The following is a 15,417-nucleotide window of genomic DNA, read 5'->3' on the forward strand; positions in this document are numbered from 1 at the left end:
GTGTTGAAGATGAATTACACTTTTTAATAAAATGTCAAGGCCTTACAAAACGCAGAAATATACTATATAAAAAACTACACCAACTAAAGCCAACATTTATTTAATTAACAGACACTGAGAAACTATTCTTTGTACTTCTCTGCCCAGCACATAGGCCTATTGACCCAATCATAGGACAGTATTGCTATGAGACGTTTGAAAAAAAAGACGTCTTTTACTTTCAGTTGTTAGACCTCCAACCTAATGACATTGTCACTTGTTAAATATTGTTACTAGTATATAAATTATAATTGTGCTAGAATATTGTAACCATTATAACATGTATTGTTTTCTTCTTCTTTTTTTTCTTTTCTTGATGCTGATATTATTATTCATATATGTATAATTCATAAACAGAAATAAATGATTGTATTGTATTGTATTGTATTGTATTGTCTTATCTCCTGACTTCAAGTTGAGATTACAACAAGCGTTACCAGTCAGGTGTCTTGACAGATACAGAATATGACTTGTGTACAATGAACTGAAACTAGGGAGAAACAAATGCCCCTGTGCTCTTCAGATATGACCATACTAAATAAAATACATTTGAACTGAAAACCAGTGTGATAATAACTAACATCAAACAAACCAGCCATGTAGACTGGCACTTGATACAAAAATAAGGTCTGTTTACAATTAAAACACCCCATGCATCCTGAGAGTAATACTGGCCACACTAATTGTCTTATCTCCTAACTTGATGTAGCTATAATTCTGTGAAAAATGGGTCAAGTGGCAGTTAAGACTATAGCAAGATAAGAGAGAAAGTGATACCAGTCAGGTGGAGGAGACAGAGAATCAAATGACCAGTGTACAATAAACAAGAGAGTGAATAAGACCATCAGGGAGAGAGGGTGTTAGTGCCCCTGTGGTCTTCAGTAACTAAAATACATTTGAACTGAAGGGAAGTGTGATCATGTATTACACAATTAACATAAACCGATCCAGCCAGCCAAGCAGACACCTTATTTTACGCTGTGATGTGCAGTTTTGGTGTGCAACTTGTGCACAGAGAAAATCATTTGGGAGACGGAGACGGGCTCCTAAAACTGACTGATGCTGGTGAGCCTAAGGAGAGGGTTGCTATGGAGTTGTTGGGACAGTTACCAAGGTCAGATGATAATGGATACGTAGACATTTTGGTGGCACATGATTATTTCACGAGAAATTGATGGAAGCTTTGCACACGAATTGTGCACACGGATCAAGGAAGTCAGTGTGAATCATGCTTGTTCCAAGAGTTATGTGGTTTACTGGATATTGATAAAATGAGAACTACTCCATTTCATCCTCAGTCTGATGGTAAGGTAGAATCGAACCATAAAGGCTGTGTTACGTGCCTATGTCCAGGATAATCAGTGTGATTGGACATTGATAAAACGAGAACTACTCCATTTCATCCTCAGTCTGATGGTAAGGTAGAATCGAACCATAAAGGCTGTTATGTGCCTATGTCCAGGATAATCAGTGTGTTTGGACATTGATAAAATGAGAACTACTCCATTTCATCCTCAGTCTGATGGTACGGTTGATAGGATGAATCGAACCATAGAGGCTATGTTAAGTGTGTATGTCGATTCTCAGTCTGATGGTATGGTTGAACCATACGTGTGTATGTCCAGGATAATCAGCGTGATTGGGATAGTCATCTTCAGTTAGTGTGTACAGGGCAGCCGAGCATGAATCTATGGGATATACTCCAAATTATTTGATGTTTGGGCAAGAAACTATTCTACCAATAGAAATTGAGGCTGGTATTCCACCTGGTGGTGATCCTGTTGTATACGCTCCGTATGTCACCAACTTAGAAAATAAACTGCACAAGGTTCATGAAATTGTGAGGGAAAATTGTAAGAACAGCTTATAACGTCAGAAAAGATTGTACGATACAAAGTTACATACTCAAAAGTTCATTGTTGGTGAATTAGTATTGCTTTATATACCATAGAAAAGCCTGGGAATTTCACCAAAACTTCAGAGATATTGGTAGGGACCATATAAGGTGTTGCAATGACTTACTGATGTTGTGCATGTTATTGAAAAAGGAAGAAAATCATATACAGTACATGCAGACAGACTGAAACCTTGTCATCAAAGACTTGAATCGGAAGCATTAGATGAATGGACAAACGAACTGTTAACATCAGAAGAACCGCCCCCCCCTCTATAATTCTGCCTCGTACCGAACCTATGTTGAAAGTGAAAATTTGTTGGAGGCTGGTGTACTGGAGATGGAAAACAGAAAGTTGGATGACAGCGGGTCAAGACCTAGAAGAACTAACCCGTGTCCGAAATGGGTCTCAGACTATCTCGTGTATTAAATTGCAATGTTTGTGTAAAACAGAAATACACGTGTGAGAACTGGTAGTTTCCAGATAATTTTATTAAAGAAAACAAGTATGATTTTTTGCTCCATTTGCCGGTTTGTTGATTCTGCAGAAGAAATGTTAAAACATTATGAGAAAGAACATGGGAAACCTCTTGAATGTCGGTACTGTCTGTATCGAACGTCAAGACATTGGGATTTGAAAAAAAAACATTGTAAAAATAGCCATGGAGTTATGCCCTCGTTGGAATCTACATCGATGACTGTTAGACATCGCGAGGCACCCTGAAGTTCTAGACGTCGGAGCCGTTCTCCTAACCAAGCCGTAGAACAGGAAGTAAGAAGTCATTCTCCGGTGTGGACAGGGCCTCGAACTGTCACTGTGGCCCACATTTCCCATGCGCCAGCAGCGGTGACATGTGCAGTTCCCAAAATTTTGGAGGACGCCACATCACCAATTTTGGGTGTTGTATGCAGTCAGGTGGTGCCGTTAATTTCATCATGTCCAACAAAGTCGAAAAAGTCTGGGACTACTGAGAATTGTTTTTCTCTTACTGGAAAGTTTGATACCTCGTCCAGTGGTCCTTGTTTGTCTGGATCTACTAGTATAACCATAACAGATTCCTGTCCCCGAAATGCCAAACCGGGTGTAGAAAGTAATTGGTTGAGTGACATTTCGTCGGAAGTTGAGGTCAGTGGAATTCCAGTGGAAACCCAAACGGCGGACATAGTTATGACTCCAGCTGAAACTCAGACAGAAGACAGCCCAGAGATCCCAACACCAGTCAAGATCCCAACACCAGCCGAGATCCCAACACCAGGGATGTGGATACTACATACCCACACCCAGACATGGTGGACAGTCCATCCAGACGTATAGAAATGTTACTTTTTATATTATGTTGTACTTTTAATTAGTTCTTATAACCATAGATATTTCCTTCATTAGTTTTTATAATGATAGATTTTTACGTTTTTCTTGTAGGTATAGAACGGTGTAAATAGCATTTTGTGGTGTCATGTCGTGTTTTGTACTTTTGTATTCAGTGGACTACATTCAATGATAAATTTTATTAATTTATCATTTACTAAATATTTTTATTTTAATTTGTAAGCTTTACAGCAGTTTATTTGATTAAACATTAATAAGAATTTGGTTCCGTGACATTATTATCTCAGGGACGAGATATAGTCATAGGAATGGGTAATGAAACAAACCCATGTTAATAACAATCTAAACAGCTTATTTGTATTTTGTGTTGGTGCGGACGTAAAGTTTTATGGATACTAGATGGAACTGTATTTCGAAAACAAGGCTATATTTCTGTGAGAACTAATTTTGTTTACCAACATTCCTAAAATACATGTTGTTTTCAAGACGCAGTTTATTTCCAATGCGTAGTTAATTCTTACTGGTCAACAAGATTTCAATCCTGGTAGAGGTTATATAAAGACCAACAGTTCAGTGATTCAGGGAGGAGAACTACACTCTTCTCCCGACGTCAAACTGGATATAAGTGTGCAAATAGTTTATGTTTCGTTTTCCTAAACCATTTGTTCAACTGAGTCGTGGGACAACGTTGTTTTACGAGAAAGGTGTTTGATTTGTTTCTTGACGAAACAGTTTGTGTGACGAAGTGTCTGTTTAATGGAACCGTCAGCGATATCTTGAGGTGATTTCTTGAGTATTCGTTCAACGAAGCCGTTCAACGTAGTCGTCAAATCTCATTCGGTGAAGTCGTTCGTTTTCATGTGATGGACTCGGGGGGGAAACGATACCATTATATGACCTGTCCACTCATCTTCAAGAGATAAGATTTCCGTACAGTGGAATCGTCGGACAAGCGATACTGTTCTGCGAGCTGTCAACTCTAATAATAAACAGCTTGCCTTTGGAATATACTGTGAACATTGATACTTCTTTCCAAGGACTAAATAAATAACAAATTATAAACCTTCTCACCTGTTTGGTGATTGAACATTTCTTTTGGATTACCATTTGGTTTCTTCTTTCTACTTATAAATAAAAGATCGTATGTGTTCACATGACTTATTCTTTTACTTAGATTCAATATTAGTCTTTACTGTTTTCTTGATGTGATCTTAAGTTAACTTCATACCGGGTTAACAACACCTTAAATCTGAAGTGTGTATCTATTGTGATGAGGCCAACATTAATTTAATGAGCACACGCTACTTGTATTATTCAGAGTTTTTGGAAAGGGGAAGGCCCGTTACAATATATTATTTTCTTAAGTACAAAATTATTGCGAGGTGAAATCCAGCGCTACTACAAATATTAGGAAGACCAGAAAAAACATCATGAAATAAAAAGTTTAAGCTACTACAAAGATTAAGACAATAAGAAACACACTGGATAAGGAGATACTGATAGTCTAAACAAGAACATTTATATAAAGAGTTATTTTAGCCATTAGAAAGGCCTTATTAATGGTTGTACTATACCAAATAAGATCCCATAGGTGGCAATGCGGTTAAAAACACTATATACTATATATCAACCAAACTATGATCTATAAATATCAGGGGCCTAATTCACTAAACTCTCGCAACTTTGCAATCTCGCAGTGCAATGCTAAAAGACTTGCAAAGAGGATACTAAGAGAGCTTTGTGAATTAGGCCCCAGTACTACAACCTCTCCCTCAAAGAACTAATTGGAGAAAGTGGAACCTTTCATGACTCATTTTCAATATTAATATAACTGGATGTTTTTACAACACTCCTAGTTTTTGCAGAAAATATAGTATTTGGTTTTAAAGGTACCACATACATATTTCAAGTACAAGGCTACTTGACAGTGGCACTAGATTAAATAAAATTGCATCCATTTACTGCCTTGATGAAACTAATTTTTTGACAACAAATACTATCACATTTATCACCAATGGCAGAACTTGTGGTATTAACTGCTCTATCAAAAGTTAGGTGCATTTTGACCCAGGCAGATGTTATTTGGTTTAGTACTACCTAATGGAAATATCTTACAAATGGCTGCAAACTTGGGACAGTCCCTTTAAATCTAACCACTGCTCTACAGTGTAGTAACTTCTATCTTAAATGTACTTCATCCTTTCTCTTGATGACTGATTCTCTGAGAACTGACAGGGAAATCGCCCAGTACCTCTTCCAAAGCCTTTTTGGTGGATGGAAACCTTCGATTGGCTGATTTCATATTCAGCTGCAGCAGCACCTTGGTGACAACCTCTTGTGACCTTGACCTCATTATCTCGTCTGCATGCTGTGCACCATATTTTCTTAAGTAGGTTCTTGAAGGGCGGATCAGTTTATGATCCTGAAACCAACAGAAGTGTGTAAGTGAACACATTGGGCTGAATTTACAAAAAAAGATTTCACACATTTATTTGAGATACATTCAAGTCTTAAATGCAGACACCTGCATTTATCATAAATTTTGAATATGCATGGCTGTTTAGAAGTGATGTTTCATTGATTGAATATAACTGAAAATTGATCACTTGAGCTCTACTGATATAGTTACTGATTATAAATTTTTTTAACTGATCTTAACGGAAAACATATAACATTACTGTTCTTATAATATAGAAAGGATTCAATGGAAAGAACATTTCTGTATTGTCAAATATTATATTCCATGGGAAAATCAAGTTCTGACACTGTAATTGTTTACTAGACTTCATGTGTAACCTTTTTTTTTCTTTCAATTTATTTCTGTGCTTATATCCAATTAAAGTTCAAGCATGCTGTCCTGGGAACACACCTCACTATCTGTCCAGGACAGTGAGTTAGTTGTTAGTGGTTAGTAAGAGAGAAGAGGGTGTCATGTCTTAAACCTACCCATTGAGTCGTTAAAACTCACTCTGGGTGGGAGTCGGTACCGGGCTGCAAACCCAGTACCTACCAGCCGTATGTCCATTGAGGCCGGTGTGTAACCATTATTCATGTTTTGTTTTTTGTAGTTTAGAGTTATCTTACCTTGATTTGAGTTTTGATCAGCTGTTGAGTCGTTTCTTGGTGGTGTTCCCAGTCCTCGCCGTCTCGGATGACACACGTCTTGACATCATTTTCAATCACCTGCATAAAGTAACAAGATCTAAACTTGTAACAGCACACAGAAATAATATAGTCATTTTAGCTCCATTGTACAGCACCATATTTTTAACTGATGGGTGCAATAATGAAAACATTAAGTTACAAATTGGTATATTTGGTTAAATTAATAAATCTAATACAATTTTTCATTGGTTTTGTAAAAAAACAATATACCTGTTTCTTTTTTCTTCTTTTGTTTTGATATAAAAAAAAAGCGTTCTGAGAGTACTGCTAAAGCCCAAGAATTTTTGGTGCCTCCTAAATTCATGGGCAATAACTCTTTGAAAAGTCGGTAAATCACCATGAAAGTTAAACTTGATCTGTAACAGTACATAATAAAACTATATACTAAATTGCATCTTGATATCTTCAGGCATTGCAAAACAAAAGTCCGGAAAACTAATTTTCATATCTCTTAAGCTCAAGTGATTTAACTCCATCAAAAATGGATAAATGAAAATCAAACTTCTAAAATAAAAGGTCCAGAATTTTTGTTTACACATCTCCTAAGTTCAAGGGCCATAACTCATCTAGTCATCTCTTTTGAAAGACTCACCTGTTCCACTGGTGTTAAAAGTTTAGGAATATCTTCAGGCAGGTGAAACTTGGCACAAAGTCCGAGAGCCTCATATACTAGCTGTCGTACATACAGGTGTGTGCTCACAATAGCCTGCAATAATATTAACAAGACAGTACATGCCATAGCCTTTGATGTACTAGTCATGGCGTACGTACTGGAACAAGAATCCACTGAGGGTGATCGATCCTACAACCCATCGCTCCTCAGTTGAGCTCTCTACTAGTAAGCTACATCCTAGCACTTTCTGACAGAGAACAGCATATTTCATGACCAGTCTAATGCAATTAAACAACATGTAGAGTGGGCTTATTTCTCAAGATAAATATAAAAATGTGAAGAATTTCAATAATTACAACATTCAAATCTTGGATAAGAATATCATTAAATTCATAAAATGAGAATCTGGGTTAATATACAAATATTGTTGGAATTTAACAGTGTAGTGATATCAGCTGAGGTCCCTGTATATATGTTTAGTTGTTTTGTTAATTATGTTTGGACGAATTTTCCAGATTTCTATTTTTGCTGTCATCAAAGTCAAAATAAAACTGATTTTAACACTACTAAAGTCATTTGTGCATTTATATAATTACTTACAAGATGAGTGTTAAATGAAGCCTAAAGTGCACCTAAATCATATAATTCAATTCAATTCAAGGTATTGCACAATACCAAACGATCTGGTGTCCGCAACAAAAAGAAAATAAGAATTATATAACATCAATAACAATAACAACAACAAATAATTAACAATATGAATATACAGGCCAGACGAAGACACAAAATGTGTATTCCTATTTATAGAGAGGGTTAGGGTTTGTTTCTCTAGCAAGATCTTAGGGTTTGTTTCTCTAGCGAGGTCTGAGGGTTTGTTTCTCTAGCGAAATCTTAGGGTTTGTTTCTCTAGTCAGGTCTTAGGGTTTGTTTCTCTAGCGAGATCTTAGGGTTTGTTTCTCTAGTCAGGTCTTAGGGTTTGTTTCTCTAGTCAGGTCTTAGGGTTTGTTTCTCTAGTCAGGTCTTTGGGTTTGTTTCTCTAGTCAGGTCTGAGGGTTTGTTTCTCTAGTCAGGTCTTAGGCTTTGTTTCTCTAGTCAGGTCTTAGGGTTTGTTTCTCTAGCGAGATCTTAGGGTTTGTTTCTCTAGTGAGATCTTAGGGTTTGTTTCTCTAGTCAGGTCTTAGGGTTTGTTTCTCTAGTCAGGTCTGAAGGTTTGTTTCTCTAGTGAGATCTTAGGGATTGTTTCTCTAGTCAGGTCTTAGGGTTTGTTTCTCTAGCGAGGTCTCAGGGTTTGTTTCTCTAGTCAGGTCTGAGGTTTGTTTCTCTAGTCAGGTCTGAGGGTTTGTTTCTCTAGTCAGGTCTGAGGGTTTGTTTCGCTAGTCATGTCTTAGGTTTGTTTCTCTAGTCAGGTCTTAGGGTTTGTTTCTCTAGTCAGGTCTTAGGGTTTGTTTCTCTAGTCAGGTCTGAGGTTTGTTTCTCTAGTCAGGTCTTAGGCTTTGTTTCTCTAGTCAGGTCTGAGGGTTTGTTTCTCTAGTCAGGTCTCAGAGTTTGTTTCTCTAGCGAGTTCTGAGGGTTTGTTTCTCTAGTGAGGTCTGAGGGTTTGTTTCTCTAGTGAGGTCTGAGGGTTTGTTTCTCTAGCGAGGTCTGAGGGTTTGTTTCTCTAGTCAGGTCTTAGGGTTTGTTTCTCTAGTCAGGTCTTAGGGTTTGTTTCTCTAGTCAGGTCTGAGGTTTGTTTCTCTAGTCAGGTCTTAGGGTTTGTTTCTCTAGCAAGATCTCAGGGTTTGTTTCTCTAGTGAGGTCTGAGGGTTTGTTTCTCTAGTGAGGTCTGAGGGTTTGTTTCTCTAGTGAGGTCTGAGGGTTTGTTTCTCTAGTCAGGTCTTAGGGTTTGTTTCTCTAGTCAGGTCTGAGGGTTTGTTTCTCTAGTCAGGTCTTAGGGTTTGTTTCTCTAGCGAGATCTTAGGGTTTGTTTCTCTAGTCAGGTCTGAGGGTTTGTTTCTCTAGTCAGGTCTGAGGGTTTGTTTCTCTAGTCAGGTCTTAGGGTTTGTTTCTCTAGCGAGGTCTGAGGGTTTGTTTCTCTAGTCAGGTCTGAGGGTTTGTTTCTCTAGTCAGGTCTGAGGGTTTGTTTCTCTAGTCAGGTCTTAGGGTTTGTTTCTCTAGTCAGGTCTGAGGGTTTGTTTCTCTAGTCAGGTCTTAGGGTTTGTTTCTCTAGTCAGGTCTGAGGGTTTGTTTCTCTAGTCAGGTCTTAGGGTTTGTTTCTCTAGCGAGATCTTAGGGTTTGTTTCTCTAGTCAGGTCTGAGGGTTTGTTTCTCTAGTCAGGTCTGAGGTTTGTTTCTCTAGTCAGGTCTGAGGGTTTGTTTCTCTAGTCAGGTCTCAGGGTTTGTTTCTCTAGCGAGGTCTTTTAGGGTTTGTTTCTCTAACGAAGTCTTAGGGTTTGTTTCTCTAGCGAGGTCTTAGTCTTACATTTGTATCCATAATCTTCTGAATGAACTCCAACACTTCTGGTGGTGACGTACTCTCAAGCTTTCTCTTGCCACCGCGGAATACTGCCATGTTTTCGAGGTAGAAATCACACTTGCTCCTGATGTAGTTCTTCATCAGCTTCGACTGGGTGGACGACTGCGGCTTCAGGCGTTTCAGCTGTTGTGTCGTCATCACGTGCTGAGCAAGGAAGTCCGATAAATCTTCCTTTAATGAAGTTATTTAATGTTTTTAAAAAAATGAATTACTTGTAACCTAGGGTCATAAATATGTTGGGCACTTAAAGTTTAGCAAAACTTTTGTTTTGTTTAACAACATCACTAGAGCACATTGATTGATTAATTAATCATCGGCTATTAGATGTCAAACATGGTCATTCTTATATGTAGTCAGAGGAAACCCGCTACATTTTTCCTAATGTGGCAAGGGATCTTTTATATACACTTTCCCACAGACAGGAAAGCACATACCACAGCCTTTGACCAGTTATGGTGCACTGGTTGCAACGACAAAAAACCCAATCAGTTGAATGGATCCACTGAGGTGGTTCGATCCTGCGACACAAACACCTCAAGCGAGCACTCAACCGACTGAGCTAAATCCTGCCCCTTAAAGTTGAACAAGAAAGTCCAATGAATCTTCCAGTAATGAATTTTGTTAATGTTTTAAAAATGAATTACTTATAACCAAGAGTCAGAAAAACTGCTGTTTGAATGATGTGCAGAAGTGATGTTAAAAATTCAGTTCCCTATCAATCAAATTATAACATAATAAACTGAAACCCTTAAAACCAGGCCCTCAATGAACTGGAATTCTCTCAAAACTGGACTTTTTACTTAGTCCTGTTGGGAGGTTTCACTGTATATTCTCTTGTATTATTTTTAATGCCTGGGGTGGGACGTAGTCCAGTGTTTAGAGTGTTTGCCTCAGATAAAATATACTAAAAGGCAAAAGTTATTGTGACACACAAAAGACAAAGATAACTGATGATAAGTTTTTACTGCCGTGTATGAAACGTTATAACATGGAAAGAGAAATGTCCAAAGGTATGGAAACGAGCAATAGTCCATGAAAAGGGCGCACCTGCCATATGCAAATGAGCCACATCACTAGAGGGGGTCCAAAGTGAATTTCACAGTCAGTAGTGAGTGTGTCCACCTTGAGCACTGATAAAGGCCTGGCATCATCGTCTCATTGAGGCCACTAAACGCTGGAGAAAGTTCCTGGGAATGCCATTTCAGATCTGAGGAAGGATCAGCCGGAGTTCCTGCAGTGTTGTTGAAGGATTTGGATTACGTCGCTACGGGGACGGTCCCTGACCTGGTTGTTTTGTTGATATCGCTGCCATATGGTGTTTTTGTGGACGTTCAATTGATCTCCGTCGTCAAACTACGAGGTCCCAGATTCAAGCATCCCTATGACTCGCCATCTGTCATTTTTACTGAGGCATGGCATGACGAAATTGCATCAAACAGTTCACTAATGGTGTTTTTCCGACTTCTGGACTTCTGAAGGCTGCACAGAGTGGCAATGATTTGCAACTGAACAGCTGGCCTTTTATGGTGAACACTGGACAGGATTTCAACCAAATATTCCATGTTTTTTGCACAAAGCATGCAATCATTGCAACAACTGCTTGGTTGCATTTCTTTGAGCTGTTTCATGCATATTTTTTCTGGTTTACATCCATAAATCCATTCACAAATTTATTACTCCAAACAATCCATGTCACAATAACTTTTGCCTTTGAGTATAGGTAATAGGATCAACTGACCTCTGTGGACATGTCAGATTTTTCTCTTGACCAACGAGTGAACCATGGCTGGTGCATCGAAGACCATGGATAAAGGGGATCCCTTTATTCGTAGGTGTAGCATATGTGAATCAGGCAGTCATTAATTTAGCTCAGTCAGTCACTAATTTATTTTGAAAATTAAAAAACAAATTGTAATATTACTCTGAAAAAAAGAGGGATTTAGGTGGGTTTTTTAACTTATTGAAACTGAAATGAGATGGGATGATTTTTACAGTAAACTGACCCCCCACCCCCACCTCCAACTTTTTATTGTATGCAAAGAAAAATATGTTTAATGTTTGTCTTAGTGTAACTTCGTACCTGAGATTTGGCAAGTGTCTTCATGTTGCTCTTGGGTGGCACATCTGAGCCTTGTAAGTTTGTCCCTCGACTATTGTCATGCAGCGAGTCAACAATCTCCTGGTACTGAGAACAAAACAAAAACAACATGTACATTATTAGGTGGGTCACACACCATCCTTGTTAAAGTCGTAGACCCTAGTTCTATCCCGTAAAAATGGACACTAAGTTTAGTTAATCTATAAATCTGTAACACACATAAAAAGGAAGAAGGAAGAAAGGAAATATTTTATTTAACGATGCACTCAACACATTTTATTTACAGTTATATGGCGTCAGACATATGTTAAGGACCACAGAAATATTGAAGGAGGAAACCCACTGTCGCCACTTCATGGGCTACTCTTTTCAATTGGCAGCAAGGGATCTTTTATATGCACCATCCCATAGACAGGATATCACATACCACGGCCTTTGATGCAGCAGTTGTGATGCACTGGCTGGAGCGAGAAATAGCCCAATGGGCCCACCGACAGGGATTGATCCCAAACTGACCGTGCATCAAGCGAGTGCTTTACCACTGGGCTACGTCTCGTCCTTGGATAAAAAGAGTGAATCAACAGTCTGTGACGTTAAAACAGGAAAATATCTTTAAAAATAGACTAGAATTCAACTCCATAACAGTTACTTCTCAGACACACATGCGTTTTAAAAAATATGGAATATTGTGGTATTAGAAACACCAGGATGACCAGAAACACTTTGGGTGTACGGAAATGGATAATGTAAACAATAAAATCTAAGTAGTGTTTGCTTTCAGTGATCATCAATGGCTATAACAGTGAAAAATATGCCTTAGTGTTTAAAAACTAAGGTCTGTCACTTTAAATTTGAATCACAGTTCAATTTGTCACAAACTAATTTGAAAACGGAAATGTTTACTTAATTGAACTTTATTTTGATGCTTTTCTTTAAATTTTCAAATACAATATGACAAATAGCTAGCATTATTTTGTGACCAACTAAATTAGTACCTGCAATAGAACAAATCTCAAATGATTAAGATTATTAATCTAACATGACAATGTTAAAGCCATGTGAACATCACTTTGCCATGGGTAAAAAAAACAAATAAAAACAATTCCCTACTAATTCATTTACCTGAACTACTGATGGAAAGAAATAAGAGAATAGGTGGTATTTGAGGCCAAATTTAATTCAGTACTTGAGTAGTGATGCCTATATAAAATATAGAAAACTGTAATGTATCATGAATATCAGTAAGGTGGGCATGACTGACAGTAACTCTGTTACATTTCCTGATACTGTGGATGAGTGTTTTGGTTAGTCAATAGTTAATATAAAAATGTGTCTTCCCGTATATCTTTCCACGAGTACGGTATATTTTTCAGATACGGTGAAAACACCTAAAAATTACTCTGGTTCCAACTCTAAGACCCAACCTCAAATTTGCCAAATCTTGCCTATTACAAAAGGTGTGATCTACTGGTTAGATGCGTGCTCAATTTGGTGTAGTCCCTCTTAAACAATTCCCAGTAACTTTATTTTAATAACTGAAACAAAAAGCTATAGCAATGATGTAAAAGTATGATTAATTTACTGTCAGTGAGTGTACAGAAATAAATTTCAATTCTTAAACAAAATTTCAGAATGGCTAAAACTAGGGGGCAACTATTGGAGACCAATCACAATGGCCCCCAATTGGCAAGGTTCCAGAAACAGCTATAATTCTATACTACAGCTACTGACCCTGATCGGGCTGCTTGTGCTCTTCCTGCACTTGCCAAGCGTGGGCGGTCCCCTCTCCCACCCACCCTCAACCCCTTCCCTGTCCTGGGCGAAGGAGCTGGTGAAAGTCGACACCTGCACCCATGACAGGCGTGCTACAACAGCTTCCTCTGAATGTGTATGTTAAACCCTATGACCTGACCTGACCTGACCTGACCTGACCTGTATTAATGCATAATGTTCTGCAATTAATGAGTTACCTCAGGAAGATGTTTGTTGATGTGAACCTCAACTTTGTAAAACACATGATGAACATTGTTCAACTTTGACAGGAAGTCATTCTCTTGAAGGTCGTCATCTCCTTTCTCCAGATTGGCTATCTGCTTGTCAATCATCTTCTCACGACACTCCCCACATGTTCTCAGGTACAGACTTATTTCAGGCTCCACCTCTGGGCACTGAAACAGTAGAAACTGTTTACAGACATTACCGAAAAAAAGTCTGCTTAGTGATCCTGTTAGGGCCTCCACATGTCCAAAATATTGGACTCGAGTACTTGAGGGTCAAACTTGACCCAGACCAAAGTACCCGACACTTGCACTACATGATAATGAGACTGCATCTACATGATGCCAAATCATGCCAGTATTGCATTACACATTAAAATAAACCCTATAATGTAAGTGGTGGCAAGCATATAGCGTAAAAATATAATTTCAGATGCATCCTTTACGGGTACTCGAGTCCTTAAATCACTGCTTCCTTGTACGTGGATGCCTTAAATCAATGCATGCCTTGTATTGCATTCCACACATTCTTCCTTGTACGGGTACTCGATTTGGTACTTTCCCTCCATGTCGAGTCCTTATCTTCCGTGTACGGGTACTCGACCCTATCAAGTGTAAGTGGTAAATCAAGCATACTGACAATCAAGTGCTCTTCCTTGTACGGGTACTCGAGTCCTTAAATCAGAGTGCTCTTCCTTGTACGGGTACTCGAGTCCTTAAATCAGAGTGCTCTTCCTTGTACGGGTACTCGAGTCCTGTTAATGGACTCTAGTCTTGCTGGACTTGACCCGTGTACGAGTACTCGAATACTCGTGAAGACCCTGGATCACATTTAAAAAAAATAAATTCCCCCACTAACATTGTTTTTATTATTTTTTAATTCTTATGCACAATGAAGCATCATAAATGATTCTCTGCTACATGAAACTCAAATGGAAATTGAACAAAGGAAAGGAACATTGTTTAATGACATCTCAGCACATTTAAATTTACAGCTATTTGGTGTATAACATTTCGACACTTGGTCAAAAGAAATGAAACATGCTTCTGACAAGACATCTTTTATATGCATTTCATCATAGACAGGACAGTACATACCAGTTAAATTACATTTAGGACATCCTATACATGGCTGTAACAGTTTATGCCAAATAAAATGGGTCCCCTCTAATTTAGTTTTTAGGTGGAATCCATAAATGGTTTACATAAACTTTAAAGTATCAGAGACCTGCAAAGTGTTAATAAGACTGAAATAATGACAATCGACGTACTCCCTTAATCTTGATGATGGCCAGTTTTGGTGACGTATGCGGCTCACCATCTTGGTTGTCGGGTAGAAAGACGAGGAGATCTTTGGAAGAACACGATTTACACACGGCAATGCCGCAGACCTTGCAGCAGACTTTTTTACGCAGGACTCCGAACTTACTGCGACACACTTGGCACGAGTCGGCCAGCTGTTCCTGCTGTTAAAAGAAAGAAATGTTTTATTTAATGATGCACTCAACACATTTTATTTACGGTTATATGACACGTCAGACATATGATTAAGGACCACACATATATGGGCTACTCTTTTTGATTAACAGCAAGGGATGTTTTATATGCACCATCCCACAGACAGGATAGCACATACCATGGCCTTTGATGTACCAGTCGTGGTGCACTGGCTGAAGTGAGAAATAGCCCAATGCGGTTGGTTTGAGATCGATCCCCATTACGGTTGGCTGGTCCAGTGGGCTATATCTTGTTCCAGCCAGTGCATGAGGACT

At 38.5% G+C, this 15,417-nt stretch overlaps 1 protein-coding gene across 2 annotated transcripts in view; it reads right to left on the reverse strand.

Moving 5' to 3' along the window:
- Positions 1–15,417, reverse strand: part of LOC121388595 (vacuolar segregation protein PEP7-like) — a 67,047-nt gene that overhangs the window by 41,908 nt on the left and 9,722 nt on the right. The window contains exons 7-13 of one of the 2 annotated variants that reach the window (XM_041519999.1): positions 14,917–15,111; positions 13,619–13,816; positions 11,631–11,735; positions 9,497–9,721; positions 7,018–7,131; positions 6,345–6,443; positions 5,512–5,682 (exon numbers count right to left, since the gene is read on the reverse strand). In XM_041519999.1, coding sequence (XP_041375933.1) covers positions 5,512–5,682; positions 6,345–6,443; positions 7,018–7,131; positions 9,497–9,721; positions 11,631–11,735; positions 13,619–13,816; positions 14,917–15,111 — 1,107 coding nt within the window. Of the gene's footprint in view, positions 1–5,347; positions 5,683–6,344; positions 6,444–7,017; positions 7,132–9,496; positions 9,722–11,630; positions 11,736–13,618; positions 13,817–14,916; positions 15,112–15,417 lie in introns of those variants that run through there. The other variant, XM_041519998.1, reaches the window with a different exon arrangement.

This window comes from Gigantopelta aegis, chromosome 14 (assembly GCF_016097555.1).
Source record: "Gigantopelta aegis isolate Gae_Host chromosome 14, Gae_host_genome, whole genome shotgun sequence".
Lineage (NCBI taxonomy): Eukaryota > Metazoa > Mollusca > Gastropoda > Neomphalida > Peltospiridae > Gigantopelta > Gigantopelta aegis.